Source organism: Tiliqua scincoides, chromosome 13 (assembly GCF_035046505.1).
Source record: "Tiliqua scincoides isolate rTilSci1 chromosome 13, rTilSci1.hap2, whole genome shotgun sequence".
In the NCBI taxonomy this organism is placed as follows: domain Eukaryota; kingdom Metazoa; phylum Chordata; class Lepidosauria; order Squamata; family Scincidae; genus Tiliqua; species Tiliqua scincoides.
In genome coordinates, this window is record NC_089833.1 from 10,017,911 (window position 1) to 10,043,867 (window position 25,957).

At 45.7% G+C, this 25,957-nt stretch overlaps 1 protein-coding gene across 2 annotated transcripts in view; it reads left to right on the forward strand.

Annotated features, from left to right (window-relative positions):
• The first annotated feature begins 5,095 nt into the window (after window positions 1-5,095).
• The window catches only part of GSPT1 (G1 to S phase transition 1), a 34,119-nt gene continuing 13,257 nt past the window's right edge, over window positions 5,096-25,957 (forward strand). The window contains exons 1-4 of one of the 2 annotated variants that reach the window (XM_066640551.1): window positions 5,096-5,484; window positions 23,543-23,590; window positions 23,762-23,803; window positions 24,573-24,806. In XM_066640551.1, the coding sequence (XP_066496648.1) occupies window positions 5,190-5,484; window positions 23,543-23,590; window positions 23,762-23,803; window positions 24,573-24,806 (619 nt within the window). In that variant the 5' untranslated portion in view covers window positions 5,096-5,189. The remainder of the gene's footprint in view (window positions 5,485-23,542; window positions 23,591-23,761; window positions 23,804-24,572; window positions 24,807-25,957) is intronic. The other variant, XM_066640553.1, reaches the window with a different exon arrangement.

The following is a 25,957-nucleotide window of genomic DNA, read 5'->3' on the forward strand; positions in this document are numbered from 1 at the left end:
TGCCCTTATGTTGATGCTGGAAAGTGGGTTAGGATTGTGTCCTAATCTGGACAAACAGGGCCTTGCACCTGGAGGGATATGCACTGGCACCTTCTGCAGGCAAACCCTGTCATTAACTACTGAACCACACCAGACACAGGGCTGTGCCAAGGCACACCATACTGCCCATTAAGGGAGGGACATAGCACTTGATGCTATGCATAGGACTTCAGCCTACGTGCTTACTTGGAAGTAAGTTCTGTGGAAGTCAGTGAGGCTTGAACTCATACTGTGGAAACTCATTTACTGTAAGTTCTCATTCTGTAAATTCTGTGGAACCCATACTTGGGATTGCACCATCAATAACCAATGCTTTTCTCTGGCCAACCAATATCCCATATAATTTTTGCAAACCACATTTTAGGACTATTTTTTCTCTTTGTATTGCTATATTGCTCAACACCCAAATGGAACCAAAAAGCAAAAATAATAATAATAAAAAAAGAATCACACATTTTAATAGAGCTTTCATTTAAAAGAAATTAACTTTTATTTAATTATTTGATTATTCTCTGTAAACCGCTTTGTGAACTTTTAGTTGAAAAGCGGTATATAAATACTGTTAATAATATATGTTGGCAACCTTCAGTCTCGAAAGACTATGGTATCGTGCTCTGAAAGGTGGTTCTGGCACAGCGTCTAGTGTGGCTGAAAAGGCCAATTCGGGAGTGGCAATCCCTTCCACACTGGGAGCAAGTGCAGTCTGTCCCTGGTCTGTCTTCCTGGCTATGGGCCTTCCTTCTTTGCCTCTCTGCCTCAGACTATTGGTCAAGTGTCTCTTCAAACTGGGAAAGGCTATGCTGCACAGCCTGCCTCCAAGCGGGCTGCTCAGAGGCCAGGGTTTCCCACTTGTTGAAGTCCACTCCTAAGGCCTTCAGATCCCTCTTGCAGATGTCCTTGTATCGCAGCTGTGGTCTACCTGTAGGGCGCTTTCCTTGCACGAGTTCTCCATAGAGGAGATCCTTTGGGATCCGGCCATCATCCATTCTCACGACATGACCGAGCCAACGCAGGCGTCTCTGTTTCAGCAGTGCATACATAATAATAATAATAATAATAACAACTTGTGATCTACAAAGAATTAGCAATTAAAACTGTCTAAGCCCATCTGGAAAACATGCTTCTTAAATTCATTCTCTCTGGGATCATTTTGTGTGTTCAAATGCAGAGATCCAATAAACATCAGTTTTTGTCACACAGGTTTGCTACAGCCACCGGAATCAGGGGTTTTCCCAACAGTTTCAGCTACCTTTGAAAGTATAGTATTATAGTTCAAGAGTGACACCCAGTGACAATTCTGGGGAAAGTGTTTCCTAGTTTAGCAAAGCCAGATACTCTCATGCATTTTGGTTTGTGTCTTGTCCTTTCTTCCTTCTTGCACCTACACAACCGTAGCAGCACAACCCTGTACGTGGCAGCTCTAAGTTCCATTGTGTTTAGTGGGGCTTACCCCCAGGAAAATATATACAGGTGGCCCTTGTTACCTGTGGATTCAGACCCTGTGGATTTGATCATCTGCGAGTTCCGAACTCACAGGTGGGTCCAGCCTATACTGCAGCATAGCTCTGGTTGCATCTGGAGGACCTTTTGAAGGTCAGGGATGCTTCCATGGTCCTCAGAAAGGCTTCTGAGGCCTCTGGGGGGCCAAAAATCAAGACTTCTGGTTTTTGGCCAAAACCCAGAAGTTGTGATTTCTGACCTTCTCAGAATGCCTCATTATTAACAACCAGTAGCTTAGCATACTACATAGCATAGTAGGGGGGGCTGTCACCTGGGCCCAGCCCCGGTGGCCAGGGTTTCCTCAGGAGTAGGGGCCTCCTCAGGGGTAGGGGCCTCCTTGAGGTAAGGCCTGAGTACTGCCAGGACTGGGGTCCCAGGCAGGACACCTACCTGGGAGTAGGGCCTAGTGCCAGCTGGGAGCAGCAAGCAGCCACATGGCCAGAAGGGGTGGGGCTGGCCAAACCCAAGGTTGGCTTCATAAGGAGCCTGGGAAGCCTAGAGGGAGGTGGCTCCTCTCCAGAGGGGAGGCCAACGGGGATAGCCACCCTGACCTAATTGGGAAGATCCAGAACCCCAAAGGGATTGTGCTTACTCCAGCCCTGGAGAGAGGGGGCTGGGAGGGGGATCTCCTGGACCTGCCCGGGCCCTGGGAGTGACTCTAGGAGAGCCGGGGTTATAGAGACAAGGACTCACAGCCAACTATACCCAATGGTGGCCAGCTGATGGAAGGGCAAGCACAGAGGTACCTGGGGTCCTCCTAAGGCCAGCTAGTCTGACCCCGAACAACAGTGCTGCAGCTCTCGAGAACCCCTACCCCTGGGCAAGAGACACCAGTCGGAGAGCTCTGGCTGGAACCGCAAGGGGGTGGGAAGAGTCGGGGAAAGAGCTTATCGGACAATGACGGCACCAGTCTGCGTAAGATACGGTGGCCTGTGATGTAACAGTTCCCATGAATGTAAAGTGGCTGACACAAGTAAACCATCTGTGTGGAAAAGCTGTATCTGCCTGCCGTCCTTTTTCCCGCCGCCAACCACCCTTCATTGACTGGGTAAGCCCCCTGCGCTCGGTAGCACACCCAGGGGCGGGGCCTCCTCCCGCCATGGACATCACAGGGGCTGACGTGGTGCAAGGGGGTGACATGCACCCTGGGCAGTTCCCACACTGGTAGTGCCACTGTTATTAACCTCAACAATAATATACACGACATATAATGCTTTTTATTAATTATAAAAAACACAGTAAAATTAATTACAGTAGAACCTCTTTAAGTTGACCACCTAAGGGACTGGAGGAATTGGTCAACATAGGGAGGTAGTCAACCTACAGAAAAATAGGCAATACTGTACTTATAATATTTTTAGAGTCTTTATTACAGATATCGTACCTAAATATATACAGTGAAGATATAGGAAAAATGCATTCAGAATTACATACATACAATACGTATACTGTATGTGAATTATTCTTTTTTTAAAAAAGAGTCAATCCTGGTTTGCTTCTTTTTTGTGTAAAGATAAGAAGAAAATGCACTACCAATGCTGGCTATCCCATTCAACATGCCTGGACGTTCACGGCATATGACTTCAACTGTTTTATCAGATGCCCAACATCCCCTTCCTTTGGAATCTCTGCGTCCATGACATCCTCACTTTCTTCTTCCCCGGGTGTGTCCTTCACTTATCTGCTGGGCTGTTCTTCGGACAATATTGCTTGGAATATTGTTTCCGGATCAGGTTCATTGCAGGTTCCGCTCTTACATTTGTCACCTTTCATGACTAGGCTTCTATCAGGCACTGCTTTGTAAAAGAGTCTGCACTCATCAGCATTAAAAATGCCATCATCTTTGAAGCCTCTTGCAAAGTCCGGGAACTTAGTAATGAATTCTTCAACAACTTCTGCCGGAACTTCATTTGACTCACCGCACAAGACTTGCTGGGAGATCTTGTGTTGCAGTTTAAATTTTTCAAGCCAACCACTTGTCGCTTGGAAATCTTCTACCCCGAATTCCTGTGCAAACTTCTTAGCAATTTCTTGGATTGTTGGCCCTGAGATTCTGGCGTTCACTGCCCTCATTTGTTTGAACCAGCATAAAGTAGCTTCATTTACTTCATCAAGCAAAGTTTTCTTTCTTTTCCGCTGTAGGCCTCCATTTCCCTTACTGCGGGCCCAATCCTATCCAATTTTCTGGTGCTGGTGCTGCTGTGCCTATGGGGTATGCACTGTATCGTGTGTTGGGGATGCAGCCACAGAGGCCTCCTCAAAGTATGGGAACATTTGTTCCCTTACCCCGGGGCTGCGTTGCGGTTGCGGTGCTGGAAAGTTGGATAGGATTGGGCCCTGCATCTCTCAAAGTACTCATCTTCGTGTTTTTGATGTTGCTAACTGTGGTCTTGCTTCCTTGTTAGCATTCAGCGGGCAACTTACAGAGGGTAAATTAATACTCTGGGCAATGGTCAAGATACAACTTACGGAGGTGGTCAATATAGAGAGGTTGGTCTCCCATAGTGTATATGCAGTGTCTGTCTGTACTGTGAAAATTAGGTCAACTTAAGGAGGTGGTCAATATAGAGAGGCGGTCAACTTTGGAGGTTCTAATGTATTAATAACCTTAATATTAATAATATGCAATACATTAATAATATACACACATCAAAAATTAATTATTAACATTAATAGTAACAATACATTAATAATACTGTTATAGACATATCAAAAAAAAGCCACTGGCCCACGTGACTGAACATGACAGAGCTGTGCTCTGATTGCATCTGGAGGGTGTTCTGAGGCAACAGAGAGGAGAGGCTGAGTGAATGAGCCCATCATTCATTTATTCTTTCATCGAAGTTCCATCTCTGATTTATTTAAATTTTATATTTAAATTTTTTTCCAGCCCTCAGCACTGTGCCAGATATTTCATGTGTCCCTCTGGTCAAAAAGTTTGGAGACCCTGCACTAACACAGTAGCAATAATAGCGTGTACACACATCAGCAATTAATGACATTAACATTAACAGTCATGGGGCACAATCCTAACCAGGTCTACTCAGAAGTAAGTCCTATTGTGTTCAATGGGGCTTACTCCCAGGAAAGCCACAGTCTCCCCTCCACCATGCAGGGCAGAGCAGAGCTCAGAGCCTGACTGGGACTGCCAGCCACGTGGCCCCTCCATGCCATTGCATGCCAGGCAGCAGGGACTGTGCTGACCCCAGGAACTACTTTTCCCATACTTCCCCTGGAACTCAGTGCTGTGTGCCACCCATTATGACTCGACCGCGCTGCTTCCAGGGATTTGTAGTCCTTTTGCCGCAGGACGGTACAAGGGAGACGGGGAGCGCGATGACCGCTGGGAGTTGTTGTTCTCGCTTCACGACTTTACCCATCTTCCCTGTGGGTGAGAAAGCCCCGTGGCGCGCAGGGCCTCCTGGGAAGTGTAGTTTTTTCTCGAGACGCCCGCGTTGGGGGAAGCGCGAGGCGGGGCGCGAGAAAACTACCAAGATGGCGACCGGGCAGGCGGCGCGGGGGTACGGCGGCCGGCGGAGGCCACTTGGCGCGGCGGCGAGGCGCACGCGGAGCGAGTGCTGAGTCGGTGCGTGTGCCCGCGCCCCTCAGGCCGGGCGGCGCAAGGGATTGTGGGGCGGCGCGGCGACAAAATGGAGGCGAACGGCGGCAGCGGCAGCAGCAGCGACTCGGCGCCCGACTGCTGGGACCAGGCCGAGCCCGACTCTGGCCCCGTGCCCGCCCAGGAGGCGCCCGGGCCGGCCGTGCCGGAGGGGGCCGGGGCGGGCGAGGGCCTCGAGGAGGCGCTGCTGGGCGCGGCCTTCAGCCGGCACCTGAACGTCAACGCCAAGCCCTTCGTGCCCAACGTCCACGCCGCCGAGTTCGTGCCTGCCTTCCTCAGGGGCGGCCCCGGCCCCGCGCCCCCCTCGCCGCCCCCGCAGCCACACGGTGAGCCCGGGCTGGGGGGCTTGGGGGTCAGGGGGCTGTCTGGGGCGGGGCTTGGGGGTTCAAGGGAGCTAGCTAGGGAGGTGGGCTCGGGGGGGCAGGCTGGGGCGGTTGGGCTGAGCCTGGGGGTCGAGGGGGCTAGGTTGGGGGGCAGGGGCTTGGTTGAGGCTAGGGGGGTCAAGGAGGCTAGTTTGGGATGAAGGAGGACGGGGCCTGAGCTGGGCTTGGGGGGCCAAGGGCACTAGTCTGGGGGAGGGGGGAATCAGAGGGGCTAGGCTGGGCGGGGTGAAGGGAACTGGTCAGGTACTGGGCTTGGAGGGTCAAGAGTGCTAGTCTGGGGCCAGGGTGTAGTGCTGGTGGGCAGGAGGAGGGGAACTGGGCTGGCTTGGGGGTCAAGAGTGCTAATCTGTGGGGCTAGTCTGGGGGCAGGGCGCAGTACTGGGGGCAACAGGAGGGGTACTGGGCTTGTGGGATCAAAGGAACAAGGCTCTGGGCAGGGAGAAGGGGCTGGACTGGAAGGTCAAGGGGGCTTGTCTGGGGCCAGGTGGAGGGGGATTAGTCTGGGCTTGGGGGGTCAAAGGAGCTAGGGTGGGTGCCAAGCAGGAAGGGGGAAGCAAGAGGGTGTGCTGTGGGGGTCAAGAGGCAGGGGAGGGCTGGGCTGGTGGAATAAGGGGACAGGGGCAAGGGGGGATGAGCTGTGAGGTGTGGGGGGCCCAAGGGGGGAGAAAGAGGGTTGGGCTGGTGGGCAAGGGGGTGGTCTGGGGTCAAGGGGGAGGGCTGATCTGGAAGGGGTATCCTTCAGGGCTGGGTAGGGGCGTTCTGAAGGTATTAGGTGAAATCACTGCAGGTCTACTCCTTTCTCTCTGAATCCAGGGAAGCTGCCTGAGGTGGGACCCCCTTTGGAGAAGGGAGTCATGTGGGAGGTGTCCAGGTGGAAGCAGGCAGGGGGTCCTTGGGGTGAAACTTCAGTCCTGGGATGGGGGAAACATCCCAGGAAGGACTGAGATGCCAATCCTGTGCCTGTTTACTCAGAAGACAAGCCCTTTGGGCTGCCATCCTATAGTCACACTTACCTGGGAGTAAGCCCTAACTGGAATAAAACTCAGATCCTAGGTTGGGGATCATCAAGTGTATGCCTCTCTTTCTAAACCCAGGGAGGGCTAGGGTTGCTATCCGATATCCACACTTACCTGGGGGTATCCTTGGAGTGAAACTTGCATCCCTGGATGTTTTTAATAAGGAATCAAACCCGTGTCTACTCAGGCATAAGATTCTCTGATTAAGGCTGCCAACCTGTAGCCACACCTACCTGGGAGTAAGCCTGTCCTTGGAATAAAACTGGGATCCCCTGATGTTTTAAAAAGAGAACACACCCAGGTCTACTTGAGCATAAGCCTCTCTGAACCCAGGTAGGTCTGAGGCTGCCATCCTATATCCACACTTACCTGGGGGTAAGACCTATCCTTAGAATAAAACTTGAATCTGAGGATTTTGGGGGGAGGGGAATCATCCTAGGTCTACTCAGACCTAAGCCTCTCTGAATCTAGGAGAGGGCTTACTCCCACATAAGGATGCCTTGGGATTTTGCAGCCTTATCCTTAAAAAACACACACACATGCAAGATAAAAAGCCTCACCCAAAGCACTTCACTTTTTATTTCCTCTTCGCTTGAGAGCCCAAACTTACTGATTTTTAAAATTCGTTTTTATTATAACTACTTTAACTGTTAAAAGTATGAGATTTTGAGCAGGGAACTTGTGATGCCGTCTGTAGCAGAGTGGGGAAACTTGCTTCATGTAAGAGCCATATAAGATGAACTTCAGATGTTTGAGAGCCACAATATTTAGGTAGCATTTAAAAGCTTAAATGTAGTTCATCACCATAAACATTAAACTTCTGTTTTAATCCCATGGACTCTCAGCTTATACCTCGTAAATAATCATAAGGCTTGAAAACTTACTTACTTTTGTGATGCAAAAAGGATCTCAGCCAAGATATTTCTGAGAAGTGCACATTATACATCAAAGAGCCACAGTTTGGCCACCCCGGTCTGTAGTCTTGTCTGTTTCTCTTGCCTCCTATGCAATCTTCTGCAACAGCCCTGTTAGGTTCTTCCTTTCCAGTTCCAAGCCTAAACTTAATTGTTAATAGCAATCAAGTTGTTAACAATTATATTAATGTGGAACCCATTTTGAGCAAAGAGCTCGTGGTATTATCTGTTGCCTTTTCTGTTTTTGCCACCGCCACCACTTGATCCTTGTAATAACTTTGTGAGCTTTTGTGTCTTCTCTTCGAAAGTGAACCTAAATTTGTGTTGTAGTAATCATAATTCTGTAATTACTACAATTCTGTTAGTAGGTGAAGTTATAAAAACTTGCAATGCATTTTCTCTTTATGAATACACTGTTTTTCATTGTTATACACTGAAAAACAGTCATTATAAACTGTTTTTCAAAGTTGGCAGTTTACAGAAAAAAATTCAAATGTCTTCCTGTTCCAAAAGGACTCACAATCTTTGTCTAGTTCTTCCTCACAACAATCTTGGAAGGCATTTTCTCTTCTTGTAAGGCTCACCTTGTTTAATGCTTCACTTAGAAGTTTTTTAAATCGGAGTTCATGCTTGCTCTGTGGAGTTTTCCCCTTCCTCTACTTGATTTTCACAATAGCTCTGCAAGGTGGGATAGGTAGGCAGGGGAAGAATGGAGACTGGAAATAAGGGAAGGTGGGACCAACATGTGGACAGGTCTAGGGGAGAAGAAAAGGGCCCGAAAGTGCTGAGAATTATTCACAAGAACTCTTACTCTGCTTGGTTCTCACAACAGCCGTACGAGGTAAGATGGGCGGCAAGCAGGGACCAGTCCATGTAGTGAAAGCAGCAGGCATTTGACCACTTTAAATAGGGGTTTACTTTAATTTTCTGAGGCTGAAAACTCTCATCTTAATATTGTCCCCATCTCACTTGAGTGTCTTAAGCTCGTGTTTTTTAATTGTGTGATCCAAGTTACAATGAAATAACATAAGTTTTCTTTTAAAGCTCATGGTGGGGTATGCAGGACAGTAGTGTTCATTTTTTCTTGTCTTCCCTTCCCCATTTGAGCCTCACAATAACTCAGAGAGGTTAGGCAGAGACTTAGCCCAAGATCACTACTATGAAGCGTATGACCAAGTGAGGATTTGAATTTGGGTCTCCCTAGCCTTTTAAGCTATGTATGTGCCACTATGTATGTTGTTGGGGGGGGGGCGGTTCAGAAAGGTTGGAGATGGGGGGGGAGGAAAGGCATTCACTGAGGTGATGGAGCTTTGGAACAAAGGATGGAGAAGTTGCGGTGTACGGGGGTAGAGGTGGCATAGGAGATGTGGATATGATTTGAGGGTAAGGAAAAGCCAGTGGGGACAGTATGAGGCTTTAGAGGGGAGTGGGAAAGGGAGCTGAACAAGGAAAGAGGTTGTCTTAGACGCAGGATAAGACAAAGCTGTTCTTGGATGGAACCCTGCAAGCTGGGTTGGGGGATATGGTAAAGGAGTGATTCCAGCCTCCTCCATAGCTGTGACATTGCCTTTCAGCCATGTGGCCTGTTCACTGACAGGAAAAGGAAGCTTTTTCTTGTAATTGAAGAGCTGCTGAGAAGACAGCTAGTGACAATCTACGGGGTGGCTTCCTTGTAGTCCCAAGATGTCTGCTGAGGTTTTAAAATACCATGCTTTATGTTCCCTTCCTCCAGGGAACAGATGGCCACTTTCACATGTTCTCCCCGCATCCCTGTGATGTAGATTAGACTGAGAGAGTGAGTGAGTTGGAGCCAGTCACTGAACTTCATCATGGCAGAGTGAGGGTTTGGTCTCTCCAACCTGGATCTGCGGCCCTGTTTGCATCACTACGCTGCTTTTGTTGCAGGCTGCTTGTAAACATTCACAGAGTGTACCATAATTGTGGAAAAATAAAGGGAATTGCACTGTGTGACCATTTGTTTGCATGCGAGGTGGGTGGGAAAAGTCAAGCTGGCAGAAGTTTGGTCCTTGTGTAGACTTCTACACTGATTAGCACAAGCGTCTTGTGTTATTAAGGGGTTCTTGTGGAAGCTTCAAAGAACTTATTTTGTTCAGTTAATCTATGCGTATTACCCAGTGAGTAGTAGAAGGCTTGATAGGATTCCTAGGCTTCTGACACACCAACTCCTTTTTGCTAGTTGCTGCTTGGCAGTTGATCTTTATTTAGGCTAGTTGATAACTAGATTCATGTTGATGTTTACTTCGAAGGTGGGTTTCCTCACACTTACAGTGCCAGAAAGTACTCCTGTGGCTTTATTCTGCCATGATGCAGTCTTTTAGCATTGGCATTTGAGATGGTGGCAAACCTTTCCTGGGGCTGGAGGAGAGTAGATAGGCATGTGCTTCAAGGTCATGAATCCTGAATAATGATGCAAGATGCTTTGGAAATGTGAAAACTGAGTTGTAAGGCTAGCCATTTCCCAATACTAAGTGTTTTTCAGGTTTGTAAGCTTTGTAGCAAGTCTGCCTTGGTGTAAAGTTTTTCCATTTTTTAAATGTTCCCATTTTACTTCACTGGGCAGTTGTGAGTTTATTCATTTGCACTTCTCTCTTCCTCTAGAAATCTCAGAGCAGCTTATCTGAACTCTTCAGCCATCTCCCTTCTAGCTACCCATCACTGGGACTTTCTTAGGATGTTAACATGCTCTCTGAATCTAAAGCACATTCATATTTTGCCTCCGTAAGTGAACCTTACATTTTGGACACACTGGTTGCGGTTACCAAAATATGATCATGATTAGTCAGCCAAATTGTCCTTGAACATATAAAGAACTTACTTGGGTTACTGTCTACTGAGGCTTCTAGTTCACATGCAGCTGAATCTTGTATAGTGCATCTGTACTCCGAAGTTAGTCCCACTAAGTTCAGTGAGGCAACTGCTCTCCTGGAAGCAAGACTGGCTTTCTAATGACCAGGCAAACAATTAGTTGAACGAGCTTTGGCTCTTTTTGTAAGGCCATCCATGGTGCAGATGTCATACACAAGTTTAGCTGGTCAGGCAGGTCAGCAAAACAAATATTGAGGATTACTAAGTTTTGTAGACTTGTTTGCACGGCTGAAATGTACATTGAATTGTTGGTTTGTGAATAAGGCTTGCTTTTGATTTTGCATTGTAAATAGAAAACTTGCGTTTTTCCCCCAGCTGTACAAGTTTATCGCACTAAAGGCATTATTCAGCTTATGCATAGCATAACTTGATTGTATTTTGGTTGCTGACTCTTGAGTGTGGCCCTCTTGCTTACATCTGTATTATCATACATACAGATGTTTGACCTCTCTGACTTGTTCTTGGGAGTATCAAAAGTGCAAGGGTACTTCTGTGCCAGATAGCTGAAATTTACAGTCTAAGACGCCTTGACTGCCAAAAAATGGAAGTGGAATGCTTTCGGTGAAATGTACTTTCTATTATCAGCTGGCAGGCAGGCAACTAAGCCACACCTCTGACAGAAGGCAGGGATCTGAGACTTCACAAGTTTAACGCTTTATAGGTTGGGAGAGAGACTTGCAGTGGTAACCAGACTGGCCTGCACATGTGACAGAGTGGAAGCTATGGGGAATTTTTTGTGCTTGCCAGTCCTTGAGTTAGGCTGAGTGGAGAGGCTTTCTGTGGCAGCCAGGATGTTGTGCAGCATGTGGAATGCAAGTGGCATGTATTATTACAGGTTCTCTTATCTGAAGTGCTTGGGACCAGGAGCATTCTGGATATTGAATTTTTCCATATTTTGGAATACTTGCATATACCCAATGAGATCTTGGGGATGGGGCCTGTCTAAACACAAAATTCATTCATGTTCCTTACTCTCCTTATACCAGTGTTTCTCAAACCAGGTGGATTGTGAGCCAATTTCAGGTGGGTCCCCATTCATTTCAATATTCTATTTTTAATATATTAGACAATGCTTCCATAGTATGTGACTGCATTTGGGGACATGTTATAAATCTGTACTTTTACCGGGCTACAATGTGTATGCTTTTAACAATGATAGTCAATGGGACTTACTCCTGGGTAAATGTGGGTAGGATCACAGCCTAGGATTGTTAAAAAGTTTTCTGTTCAAGTTACTTCTGGTCATGACATCACTTCTGGTGGGTTCTGACAGATTCTCATTCTAAGAAATGGGTCCTACTGCTAGAAGTTTGGGAATCACTGCCTTATACGCATAACCTAAAGGTAGTTTTCTACAATAGTTATAATTAGTGCATATTGTGGGACCCATCACATGAAGTCAGGTGTGGAATTTTCCGCTTGTGGTGTTGTGTCAGTGCTTAAATTTGTGGTTTGGACTTCAGAATTCTGGATAAGGAAAGCCCAACCTGTATTCTATAGCCAGATGTGCCTGCGTTGTCCATGGGTTTGGTACCTGTAGATTCAATCGTCCTTGGATTTAGGTATCTGTGGGTGTTCTAGAAACGGAACCCCCATGGATAAGAAGGGCCACCTGTACAAGGCTAGTAAACTGGATTCATGTGGTCAACATGTTGCTAAAGTGTTTCTAAACTGTGCTTAATTGACTTGGTTTCAAATAGACTGCAACGTTCCCTAACTTGGCATGTTATCTATGGCTTAATTTAGTAATCACGAAGAAGTTGAACCTAACTTGGTTTCTTGCTCTCTTCTGCTCAGTGCTGCTTCTATTTGTTGCAGTCCCTGTCCAGTGTTTGGCATGTCTTAACTGCAGTTTTAGTCCTGGGACAATTGGACAAGAGCTGAAAGGCCTGTCCTGCCTGCATTCCAGTGAAAATACCAGCTAAGATAAGCAGTTGCTTGGGGATCAGTAGCGTCTTGTAATCAGCTTGAAAGCAATACTATAGTTCTTCAAATGAGACGTGGGCCTTCCCAGGTAGCCAGAGCCAGTTGCCAAGACCAAAAATCTGAGCTCCTGTCAACAGCTGCGTTTGTGGTGGGAGTGGCACACCAGTATAAGTGTGTGATACCAGTGGAGGAACTTTTGCAGGCATCTTACTTTGAGTCCTTCCCCCAGGGGCTTTAATGCTGGGAACCTGTTTAGTCACTTGTATTCTACCCTTTTTCTAAAGTGTACATGGTACTAACTAGGCCTAGAGCCATTTGAAGGTGGAGCATCTGCTTAGTGGGCCAGTGACTGTGCTCTTGTCCTTTAAATTTGTATGATACGCTCACAGTATATCCTTTCCCTTAAACATTTGTTTTGTCTTGGATGGGGAAGCTCAGACCATTGTCTGCTAAACTGCTTGGCCATACAGCTTGAGGCTAAGCTCCACATAGCTTCGAGCTCAGCAGAACTGGAAGCCAGCAGCACAGGCCCCTTATGGGGAATAAGGGCTCAACCCATTTTTTGGTGCTTGGAATCGCTTATATGATAAAGTTCAGCATACCCTGTCTAGGGCACTCCTGAGTTTGCACTCTTGTTGCTTCTGCTGATATTTCATTCTTTGGTCTCGAGGTTTATGCAGTGACAGTCAGTGAGTGATCATCCAGAAATCCCTCGTGCTCAGCAGACAGAACTAGACCCTGCCCCAAATAGCTTGTAGTCTAAACAGGTGCAACAAAAGTTTGTCAGAAAGAAGTGAATTGTGGGATGGGTGTAAAGTCCAAGTGCCTAGACCAGCCATTTTCAACCACTGTGCTGTGGCACATTGGTGTGCCACGGGTGGTGCACAGGTGTGCCACAGGAATTTGGGAGAAGGTCATTTATTAGTAGGGCCAATGAGGATGTGAGCCTCCCACTGTTAGCATGGTGTGCCTTGACAATTTTAGTTCCTTGTCAGTGTGCCGTGAGATGAAAAAGGTTGAAAATCACTGGCCTAGACAGTTCCAGGGTAGGGCTTGGAGATCATGAATGTTTTGAAATGGGCCAAGCTGAAGATACACAAGTAACAAAATACTGGGTTTCTATTGAACTAAAGTCCTCTCACTGGTTCTCGTTCTGAGGAGGATGCAGCTACCTCCTCCTTGACTTGCAGAAGGTAACTTTTCTTTGGGGGGCATGGGAGGGGTTGCTTGTCTTAACCACAGTCTATATAGGCCCTTACCAACAGACTAGACTTGGTGGTGGATACAAGCAAATTAATTAGGGAAAGGGCTGTGGCTTGCTGTTGGAGCTCCTGCTTTGCATACAGAAGGTCCCAGATACAACTCCCACTATCTCCAGGTAGGGTGAAAAAAAATTCCTGTCTAGAACTATAGGGTCGGTGCTAGTTTAACAGTGCTGAGTGTTCCAGATTTACCTGCTGTGTTCTTCAGAGTGCCTTTTCATGCTTTTATAATTGGAGCCGTTGTTCATTAATCTGCAGTTCTCTTTATGGATCCACCACCTTACCTACCCTGGCGTCTTTCAACAGCAAGGCTGCATCTAGCCAGCCCTGCGAAGTTCTGATGCAGTTCCTGCTCCGCCATTGGTACTGAAATGACTGCTTTTGAGTAAAGTTCCTTTTTTGACTGCGCCCACCCATGTTAAGGCAATTCCACATTTAGCATTCTGCCCCTGCCATCCCCTGAATCTATCTGAATGATCCACTTTAATTCTCAGTTTTCCCAGTATTGAGAGAGGGAAATGTGAGGTGGTTATGCTTGTTGCCTGTAGGCAGGTTGTTTAGGATTAATGACCTTGGTTTAGGGGAGAAACATTTTGATAGAGGTTTTTCCAAATGAGTTTTGTGAGAACTACCAGTGAACTTTGTGTATTCTTTGCGTAATTGTGTATTGTATAAGCTGGACCAGATGGGCCTATGGCCTGATCTAGTGGGGCTGTTCTTATGTTCTTATTCCAACCATGTTGTACCAGGATCCAGCCAGGGAGACTCAAATGCTTGTCTCACCAGGCTACTGGAACATGGGTTTTAATGAGGCAATTATTAAAATGTACAGTAAGAAATAACGTACAGTGTGTTGGCATCCTTCAGTCTCGGAAGACTAAGGTGTCACGCTCTGAATGGTGGTTCTGGAACAGAGTGTGCTCTCCAGTGCGCGAAGCCTGGGTAAAGTAGGTATGGAGGATAGGCTGTTACCCATGCAGCAAATCCCAGCTCTCCACGTTGCTGAAATGGTCCAATGGAAAGGCAGAGGCCAATACGGTTGGTTCCAGCGGCGTCGCAGGAGTTGCCAGAACATGACTGTGTTCAGCCATGAACTGCCTCAGGGACTCCGGCTCCGGATTTTGCCTCGAGGTTGACTCCTGAAGCCTTTTCCATAACTGGATGTAGCCACAAGGCAGTGGAGGTTTGGGACCAGAGTTTTCCTTCTCTCAGATGAGCTGCCTTCCCAGGCTAACGTGTCCCATCTACCTGGTGGCTGTTTAGTTGCCTCTTACAACAAGTACAGCCAAACTGAGGGCCTATTCTTATCCCCAGCCCCCAGGGGAAAACGTACAGTAAATAAAGCTTTATTGGCACGAAGTGCACAGAGGCTGTAGTATTAAGCTTATCCTGCTCTCTGAAGTGAGCCTTCCTCAAAGCATGTGCAGAGTGTTTTTCCACATCTTTGAGTCATGACATGCTTCACATGTCTGAGGGTGTGACTGGGTAGTCTGAGGGTAGTGACTGTGGTCTGTCAGGTTGGCTATTAAGTGCCAACTATAGTAGCATTGCATTATACAGGAAGAACCTGGAAGTAAAAGGAGCATGGGGTTAAAGACTTAGTTTTGTTTCCTTTTGTGTTTTTGTTATCAGTGGGATCTAAACAAGGTTGGAAGTTTCAAGCATCCTATATATTTGTTGCTGGTGCCTTGATTTTTATTCGCCTTTTATCAAGAAACATGACCCTTTTTTCCAAGTCTCATTCTTGGCTCTGGAATCTTTAGGGCAGTCTCTTCCACACACTGTTTGGAGACTCTTTTTTTTTTTAAAATTCCTTCCAGTTTGAGATTCTGCTTCTGTCAAATTCACCACCTCCTTTATTTAACCTTTAAAGCCAGTAATGACACTGGGTTCTGCTTTGTATTTCTTGGCAACCAATCTAGACTGTCAAGTTCTCCGGTCAGCTGTAAGCATTCTCCCATGTCATTTTCCACATTTTTATTAGGATGCATAACAAATGAAGCAATGCAGGCAGGAAGCCTCTTCAAACTGACCTCAGAAGTCATAGAGTTAAGCAGTCTGACCTAGAAGTGGTATGTTTTGAAACCAGTGCTTTTGGAACCAGAGTTTGAGTGCTAGTATAATCCCTCTAGAAATCAGTTTAATCCCATTGCCCTGGGCACGTGACTGAGTTTTTCATAGACACTTTTTTAATTGTGTTGCTCTTAGAATGATGCAAAATCTTGTTTCTCTTATCTGTGTCTGAATGCAGCATTGAAGAAGTCTGGAAAGTTTGTCTTGCCTCTTTTGGAAATCACTTGCTAGAGTGGCCATGTTTTTAGGTTGGGAGACTGACTACCTGGTTATCTTACATTTGTGGTTTGACAGATTTCGTGGGCCCAATAATGAATGAAAGGCATTGCTTAAACATAGGCTCGGGACGTAATCCTAACCAACATTTGAGCACTGACCTAACCGCAGTGTAGTGCCAAGGTAAGGTAGCAAACATGCCCTTACCTTGAGGATGCCCCCTTGACTACCTCCTCACTGCAGGATGCAGTGCATGCCACATTGGCACAGCTATGTCAGTGCTGGAAAATTGATTAGGATTGTACCCTCAGTTCTGTAGCAGTCCTGTGTCTTGTCCTCCCAGATAGCATTCCGGCTCACGGTCCTTTGCAGTCCTTTGCAGAACACCGTGTGAATTTGTTTTTTATTATTATGCAATTGGTGTTGATAGTGCTTTGAAGCGATTAGGTTCCTATGCCAAGGAGCTAAGGATATAAAGTTTGATACAGAGGAGGGAAATGGACAGGGACAGGCAAGGAAAGCATATGCATTGATGGAGATTTTGGCTTAGTTAAGATAGGGTATGGGGTTAGGAAATAGCTTATCACTTTTTAAAGCCTTACAAAATTTCTCAAAAGCAATTAGTCCGCAGTTGTAATTGTCTTGTCTCCAGGGCATACTACATAATCATTTATGGCACACCAGTGATCTGAATGCTTTTGGAAAAAAGTAACCCCTCTCCACTCTTCCAAAGCTGCTTTGGTTTGGATGCTGGGAGGGGATGGTTCTTTGCTTCAGGAAATCAAGCAAGTGGTAACACAGAAGCCTACTTTTATGCTTGGGTGTTGTCTGGAATCTGTGCCAAAGTTTCTCTCCTACAAAATAATGGGAAGCTAGTACATGTTTAGGTCTTGGTTGGGGCAATGAAAGGTGAAGGAGATTGTACAATAACCATAAATTGGATGTGTACATGGGTGTCTGAGTGTATACTCATCGCAATATATTTAGGGCAAGGAGTTTGCTAAAATGCTAATGGGTGCTTTCCTCGTTTCATCAAAGTTATGAGATCTTGATTTGAAGATGGATATCTTTGATATAACTGGATTTACATTTTCTTCATCTTAGGGGTCCAGAAGGCAAAAATTCTCTGCTTAATGACCCTATATTTTCAAGTATAACTGTGATTTTTTTTTTTAGACTTGGGGCCAAGCTAGAGGCGGTGGTGATAGAACTGTGTCTGAATAGATCACTTTCAAGCCCGTATGAAGCAAGAGGATGTAGAAAAGAGGGGTGTTCAGGAAATATAGGGCAGCTGTCTCCAAACTGGTGTCCCCAGCACGACCATTTTCCATTTCACCAGGGAGCCATTGCTGGCACTCCCACCACCGATCTCCCCCAAGCTGAACTCCAGCCTACTTCGCCTGCCCAGAAATCGGGGCTCAGTGGCTACTGGGGTGACAGACCCAAAAGTAGCAGGCCTGCCCCAATTGATAGTCATGATGAAAACGTCTTTAGAAGTTGAACACCCCTGTCACTTGTTGGATTGCACTGAGCTAGGCTGCCTTGTGGTTTGCTTCAGGCGCAATGGTTTTGGCTTCAATATGCTTTAAATAAGATCTTACGTTTGCTCTTGGTTAAATTTTCATGTTGGTTAAATTTTTTCTTAGGGGGCAGATATCTGCATTGATTGCATATAAAATTGCAAATGCCACATGTGTCAATATGAGGCTGGGTCCAAAGAACTATGTGGCTAGTTCTATATGTCCAAAGGGACTTGGATTTTGAATTTCCTTGAGCATCAGCCCTCCTACACCATGTCACATGGTAACTCCCTTTTGAAATTAAGAGGAAAAGCAGATTGTGCTGAAGTGTCTGCTCTTCAGAGGGAATCCAAGATTCCATTGGGCCTGCCCAAGCCCTAGGGCCTTCCTGTAATAGGTCTTTGGATGCCAGCCAGGGTTCTTGGCTTAGTTGTTCACAGAACTTTGGGGTTGTGACTTTGTAAATTTGTTTACATCTAGGATGATCCTCTAAGCATCTTTCTCCTCTTACATTGTTTCTCTGGAGGGATTTGTGAACTTGTACAGTACTGTTGGTGCAAAAGGAGGGAATGATTGAAAAGTGAACTTTTTTGCTAGAGTATCAGCTGTGAGCGAAACTGCAGAGGCTGATAAAAATGGGAAATGTGACAATCGAATTACCCAGATGTTAAGAACTTGCTGTTGGCAGCCTTCAGTCTCGAAAGACTCTGGTATCATGCTCTGAATGGTGGTTCTGGAACAGCGTCTAGTGTGGCTGAAAAGGCTGATTCGGGAGTGACAATCCCTTCCACACTGGGAGCAAGTGCAGTCTGTCCCTGGTCTGTCTCCCTGGCTATGGGCCTTCCTTCTTTGCCTCTTTGCCTCAGACTGTTGGCCAAGTGTCTCTTCAAACTGGGAAAGTCCATGCTGCACAGCCTACCTCCAAGCAGGCTGCTCAGAGGCCAGGGGTTTCCCACTTGTTGAGGTCCACTCCTAAGGCCTTCAGATCCCTCTTGCAGATGTCCTTGTATCGCAGCTGTGGTCTACCTGTAGGGCGCTTTCCTTGCACGAGTTCTCCATAGAGGAGATCCTTTGGGATCTGGCCATCATCCATCCATTCTCACGACATGATGATGCTAAGAACAGGGCAGGCTTTACTGATGTTCTTCATAGGCTGCATTTTTCCCTCTGTATTGGAAGCTGTACCAGTGCCTTAACTCTCTTGCGGCTGTAGGCTTTTCACTTCAATGTGTAATTTATTTAGCAATTATCAAGCATGTGATGTTGACTTGTTTAAAAAAAATGGTTTCAGTGATTTGTATGAAGTTAGTCTGTATCTGAGCAAACGAAGCAGACATCAGGTTTGTCTCTTCTCTCAGCTTGATCAAGTCTTAGGGCTATGTGTTCTTGAAGATGGAATGCATCTATGGGAAAGATGAAGCTGCCCCCTTCAGTCATTATGCAGGGTGCTAACTGAATTGTACCTCCATTTAGAGTACAAAGAGTTGTCCTCATTTGCTCATCTTGGTTCATACACACCCATTCCCTAGGACCCCCAAGCCTGAGGCATTTGAGGAAGGAAATGTGCTTCCAATGCGTAATGCAGATTACTTGATAGAAGCTTAGCCACAACCTGTTTGAACTTGCTGTCTGTCTTATTCCCCCCCCCCCTTAAATCCCCACCAAGGCATTAAATTATCTGGAGGACTGTGCATATGCCACAGTTCATGTGCATGCAGGAAGGAGTGTGGTGTGTGGTATTGGGTAAAAATGTTTCCTGAGAGCCTCTGCTTTTGTAAACCGATTTCTTACCCTAATAGTACAAAGAGAGCCTTGACAGCAAGTGGAAAGTTGCTTCCAGTGGTTGGGGGATAATACTTCAGCGATACACATGCTGCTTCCTTATTTGAATTGAACCATTGATCTATCTCAGTTGGTACTTTCTACTTCCACAGTCATTTTCCAAGGCCTCCAGTAGATGACTTTTTCCCAACCCTGCTTCTTGTAATCCTTTTGAAGTGGAGGTGTTGGTGCTCGAACCTAGGGCCTCTGGGTGCAGAGACACAGGTGCTCTCCAGCAGTTTGCCCAATCCGTACCAGTGGTGTGTAGAAGTTGGGTCAGGATCTATTGGTCAGTGGCTGGATGGTTGCTGTAAATACCAAGTTATCCCAAGTGCAAGAGCAAGAAGGCTTTATAGTCACCCTGGGTGACTATGAATATTAATATACTGCTTTTCACTAAAATGGTTTGCAGAGCAGAAGTTTATATAGCAGAAGAAGTAATTCCCTGTGCCTGATTTGTACCAGGCATGACCAACCTGTGGCATTGGCTACTGTAGTCTCCAGCGGGTGGGTCCAGAAGCTGGAACAAAATTGTTTACCTAATGAAGTTGGCATACTCCAACAATAAGGGCTCTCAGGCCCAGCATTACAAATCAATATGTATAGTTACATATTGCACACAAAATTCGGAGGCATTGGAGGGTCAAATACTTCTTTGTTTAGAACACCACATCATTTTGACTTGTTTCCTTACAAATGAAACAATGAACCTTTTCCCCTGTCTTATAGGAGGAAAGAACCTTCCCCCTGCCTTTATAGGGCTCTATTGATTTGATCCTATTGATTAAATGCTTGTGTGTTAACCAAAATGTCAATAAGGTTTTTAATTGAGCGAGTGAAGTGTTAGAGCTTACAACTTGTCAAAAGCTACCTCGTCTTCTTGGAAGGTCACCTCTGACAATTTTAATTCCTTGCTACAGCATCCGTTCAAAATCAGAATAACTTGGTTTCTGCCCATAACTGGCATCCCCACCAATTAATCAACTAAAGCTTTAGCTCCATGATAGGCTGTTCGCAGCCCCAGGGGAAAGAAGGTATAAAGGTGTACATGTCAGTGCTAGTTTTGAATTCTGAGTTTTATGAGCTTAATTTGTCCCAGTGCAGAAGTTGGATGTTGCTACAAAATGCTACCAGCCGTGCCAAACCCTAGCTCCAAAGATATCGGGATTATTCTCAAGCCAATCATGGCAGCAAGGAATGTGATAGTTACATAAACAAAGTGAGAACAAATGGGGCCAGTAACGATTAGCAAGAAATAATTGGACAAACACAAGTAGCATAATAATGAGCTCTGTGGCAAAGCACTCGGTTAGATAGGGGTAATATTGACTCGTGATTCCCATCAGATTATTACCAGCAACTAGAAGAGGAAACTGCCTTTTTTTCAGAAACCTGAAGCACTTCTTGTGCTTAAAAACCATTCAAGGTTATGAAAAAATCAGTGCGTGAAAGAGTTGGTCAAATGGCTTCTTGTTGGTGCCTAAATAACAGCTGACATACCTATATTAATACCGTATGTGGTTGGCAATGGATTTCTTTGATTTCAGTGCCTGGTATGCTAAAACAGGAGCAGTGAAGAGGGAAATAAAACTGAATGGCACGAGACTGAAAATATTTGAGTGTGTTGACAAAATGTGGCTTGTGCCTGCTCATTTTGTTTGAGGAAGGTCGCTTCCTGATCGAGGAACAGGAAAAATGCAGTCAGCTGTAGTGTAGTTGAATTTCCGGAAACCATTGGATACACAGTTTCATGGGAAATGACCATTGGTGTCCCGTGCGCAGGTATCACAAGCACACTGAACCATGAAACGATTGGGTAAGACTACAAGCCAGAGGAGGAGGGGCAGAGATTTCTTGATGAGAGGCTGAGCTCCTGGCAAGGGGCAGAGATGGACAGTGGGTGCCTCTGCAGAGAAGGCTCATCTTGGGATCTGTTTTAGCCATTATCTTCTGCAGTGTGGGTGATACTACATCTGGCTCTGATATTTGGCAGAAAGAAAGGTATTGCACGCAGATCAGATGATGCTGAATTAACTAGGTGGCTTCCTGAACTTGAGTAGCCAAAATAGAGATGAAACTCAACACTTCCGTCTGAAACGATGATCATAGGGAAGAAGAGGTGCAGGCAAGCTGCTGCAGTTTTGTGCTGTGCAGCCTTTGATACAGGGAACACACTGTCAAGGGCTTGCCACTCGTGCTGGAGGTTTGGGGTCAGATTGGGCAGATGGGCCCTCCGGGCATGAACCTTGAAGGGGAGCCCAACCTCACTGACCCTTGATACTACCTTGACCAAAGTTGCCTGCAGTTTTTTGAAGTTTAAACGAGCTAGATCGTGAAACCCTAGGACTTGCCTAATCTTGCTGGCTCTGACCATTCTGTTTGTAGCAGTGGCCAAACACAGCTGAGTGTGAAGGTAATGTCTTCACTCTGTCTTGAGTCTGTGGGATTCATCTCCTCTAGGACCTCACACCGTTCGAACATGAACCTCAGAACAAAATGACAGTGGCATCTCTGTCACAGCCCACTTTACATCGGTGTTTCTCAACCAGTGGTATGGGTACCACCAGTGGTACGAGATGGTGTCCGGTGGTACTCACTGGACTCTGAACACCTGCCACCCGGCAGTGAGAGCAGGAATGCGACACAACAAAGAGCAGTAGGAGGCTTGGCTCGGTGGGCAGAGCTCCAAAGCATGATTTTCTGTGCTCAGTAAAAGTCCTCCCATCCACCCTGAACCTCCTTCTGGAGTTTGTTGCATCTGGCCTCCCAACCCAGATTAACAACATCATCACCAGTTACTTCTGATGGTACTTGAAATAGGTGGACATGTGAAGTGGTATGATGGAGGGCAAAGCTGAGAAACATTTTTTCAAACTGCTGACCTGAAGTGGGCATCGCTCTTGCCGCGGCCTTTGTATCTCTTGCCAACGTTCTGCTCCGCCTGACCTGCGTTCATTCTGCCTGCAATCTTGGGATCTGGCTTCCTGCCTTGTAGCTTTGGCTGCTCTGTTTTGCTTGAGCCTGCAGTGCGAGCAGAACCAGGGCAAAAGTGGCAGAGGGACTGATTTTTTGTTACAGCATGAGTGAACTGCAAGGTTTACTCTGCAAATCTGCTGTGTGTTGTAGCCAAGCAGACTGCATTCACATAACAAGAATGCATCAGACTTTCCCCGCACAGCCCACAACGACGGACTGCATATTAACCTGTCTCTGCCAAGCAGTTAATAGTATTATAGCTTATAGAATAGGCATACCAGCTAGATGGCTTTGATTCAAGAGGTGATCGATGTAGCAGAGTCTATGGCATTGCTAAATCTTGTGCTCCCTTGTCCTTTTTTATCTCAGTACAGTACAGTATTTTTGTAGAAATTCCCTCCTTAAACTTGTCCTCCAGTGTTCCAGGATTCCGAGTTCCCCTCAAATGTTTTTCACTAGCAGGCAGGCAGGCTCTGTAAAATGATGGGGGGGAGGGAGCAGTAGTGACCTCTGATAAAATTGAACTTGAGGCTGGAAAATACTTCAGATGGCTAGTGGCCAGGATAAAATCTTTAAGCCCATCACCAGCCATCTCCTTTCAGTGCTGTGTGGTAATAATGATGATGTGGCCATTGTGGTAGTGTTAACATTAACAAAAATTAATGTGTTAATTTTAATAAAACATCTTGAAGCATTTCCATAGCAAAAGCCTGATGCCATAATCTGTCCCTCTTCACAGGGTCACTGGGAGGTGACACTGCTGGGATGAACAAGGACAGTCACTGCCTCCCTGCTGAAAAAACAGAGCTGACTTTGTCAAGTAGCAAGGATTGTACAATTACTTAGATTTATTGTAAGCTCCTCGGGGCAATGACTTGTCATTTCACTTGAATAAAGTACCATGTGCATTGTTGGCACAGTATATAAAATATATGGCAGCAAGGGCCAAGTACTCTATTTTATTTTTTTGGGACAGGGCTATTTAGAGTGTCAGCTTCTAGGGTCTAATTCATATGGTCATATGGGGAATGGGGGTGGAAGGATGCTGTATTACATAGTCATATGGGAGGTGGGAGTGGAAGGGTGCTATATTGTATTGTTGTATTGTAAGATGACCCTTGGGTGGGCAAACTGACTACAAAGAGAAAGCAGAAAGTCTGCAAAAAAACTGGACAGACAAAATGCTTGCCAGAACTTGTTTGGGTTTTGTTTTTGAAAAGGCTTAGTAAAGGCAAACACTTAATACTTGCTGTCCTCAGAAGTTTAGAGTGGTGGTGAGAGAACTGTTTGTAAACCTTTTGAGTTGCTTTGGTTTCAAATGTGGTTGGCTCTCTTTGTCCTTGCACTGAAGTTACTATTGGACTCATGATTCACTGTGGAATCTTTTCCAGGGGCATCTGCAGAATCCTCACGAGAAGAGCAGTCGCTGTCTTGTGAAGGTAAGAGCTTTGCATTAGATTAGCTAGTGGAAAACTAATGGAGTGGTGAAACATGTCATTGGTTTTTACAAAACACAGTGCCCAAGATTATCTCACACTGTAAAGACAGGGTTTAATTGGGCCATTGGCGGCCTTGTTAAATATATGACTTACCCAATTGTTTCCCTCTAGGGTCAAATGCTGCAGTCAGTATGGAAATCTCAGAACCCATTGGTAAGAGAGCAGCTCTGTAATGTGGCTTGTTTTTTTTTTTTTGTTGCACTTGGCCTGGTCTGTTGCCTCCTTTTGATGGATGTGTTTTCTGATTGGTTCCCCACTTTATTTTTTATTTAACTGTATACAGCATCATTATATAAATTCACTATATATATAAGTGACTAGACCTCTGACCGAGTATCTGAATCATTGTTCTCCATTGTGACAGAATGCAAGATGGCTGATCATTGACGTGACTTAATTGGGCACTTAGAAGTTATCATAGTGTTGTATCTTGACTGTTCTAGAATGCTGCAACAAACATTTTTTGCAATCCATTTTTACATTGCTGAATCGTATCTGGATCACGTATGACTTGAATTTTGCATGATTTTAAGCTAAATACTTGGAATATAAGGGAAGAAGCTTTCAGTAGCACTCCTAAGCTGTTGAGCTTGCTTATGTCTCTTTCCTCTTCTGGAATTTTGTGTTCTTGTGTTGGCTTTCCATATTCCTTCCTTGCCAACTAAACACACTCTTGTGTGGAAAAACAGGTCTGCTAATCCCCCATGAATCATAACTTTGAAGTGCTGGAAACTGCTGTTTGTCTAGAGGCAAATTTTAAATAACAGGGCAGAAAAGCATAGAATCAAAAATACTGGAGCTTGCAGCAGTTGTATTTCAGTACTGGGGGGGGGGATGCCTGACTTGAAAGTACTGTTAATATTTTCTCTGAGAATAATAGAAAGGGAGCCCTCTTGCACTAACAAATGTTTTGTTCATTAAGTTCCAGTAGAAAACGGAGAAACAGAAATGTCCCCTGAAGACTCGTGGGACCACAAAGAAGAAGCCATTGAGCCTGAATTAGTAGGTGGACCTTCTGGGGATGCAGGACCTCTTGAAGAGGGCACCCAGGAAATGATGGAGGAAGAAGAGGAGATACCAAAACCCAAATCTATGGTAGCACCCCCAGGTGCTCCGAAAAAAGAGCATGTAAATGTAGTATTCATTGGGCACGTAGGTAAGTTGCATGAGTGTTTTTCCCCAACCCTCTGAGGGTGTTGGCTTTAACGCTGCCAACATATAGCTTTGGATTCTGTTCTTAGATAGAGGTTGAATTATGGACGTGCCTCACACGAGCATCAGGGACCCAGTAACTCAGTTTGCAAAGCTAGCAGTGGTGTTGTAATGGTTTGCAGTTTTGTTGTGGGTCTCCTCTACAGCTTCAAGTCAGTCTCCTCACCCCTTTGTCCATAGCCCTAATGCGGTCACCCTGGTGGTAGGTTGGACAGAGCTAGTGACTGGTCCAAGGTCACCCAGTGCACATTGTGACAAAGGGGTTGGTTTGGACTCGAATTGGTGCTCTTGAATGTGCCTTGTCCCAATGAGAGGAGCAAGACGACATGTGAAGCAAGTTGCCTATAGGTCTGCATAGAGAAGGCAGGAGCTATGTATGGTGGTTTTTCCGTGGCTTCCAAGTTCTTAGAAAGGTCCACCTCTGTGATTCACACTCCTTGTTTAAATTACTTCTCCAAGTGGCGCCTTCCCCTGAGGGTAATAGAAGTACATTGCTTTTGTGCCTCTAAACTGAGAAACTTGGACAGTCCAGAAGAGAAAATTGACTGCCACATCTGCTTCATGTCCTCTCAGTTGTTTGCACCCTCCATGTCCCTTGGCGGCATAAATTGAGTTTTGCAGTCTGCTCACTGTGTGTCCTGGTAAACAGTCCTGACAAGTCCTGACAGGGCAGTGGACTAGCAGGCGTGGCCGACTGTGAAAATTCCCTCCATTTGCAAATGGATTTGCTGTGCATTATTGCAGAAAGAGGGCTGTTGGCACAAATCCACCTTGGAATTTGTGTGGTTCTCATGATCCAAACCTGCATCTTGGAAAAGGGACATTATCGCCAGTTACTTCCAGTGGTACTGCCAATAATAATAATAATAATAACAATAACAATAACGGGTATTTATATACTGCCTTTCTTGATCTTTATTCAAGACTTTATTCAAGGCAGTTTACATAGGCAGGCTTATTTAAATCCCTTATTAAATAGGGATTTTTACAATTGAAAGAAGGTTCTTTCTTTCGAGAACCACTACATTCAGGTGTTTCATTCCGATCTGGCTTCACATTCTGGCCTCCATCCTCCCACGCTCAGAGCAGATGGAA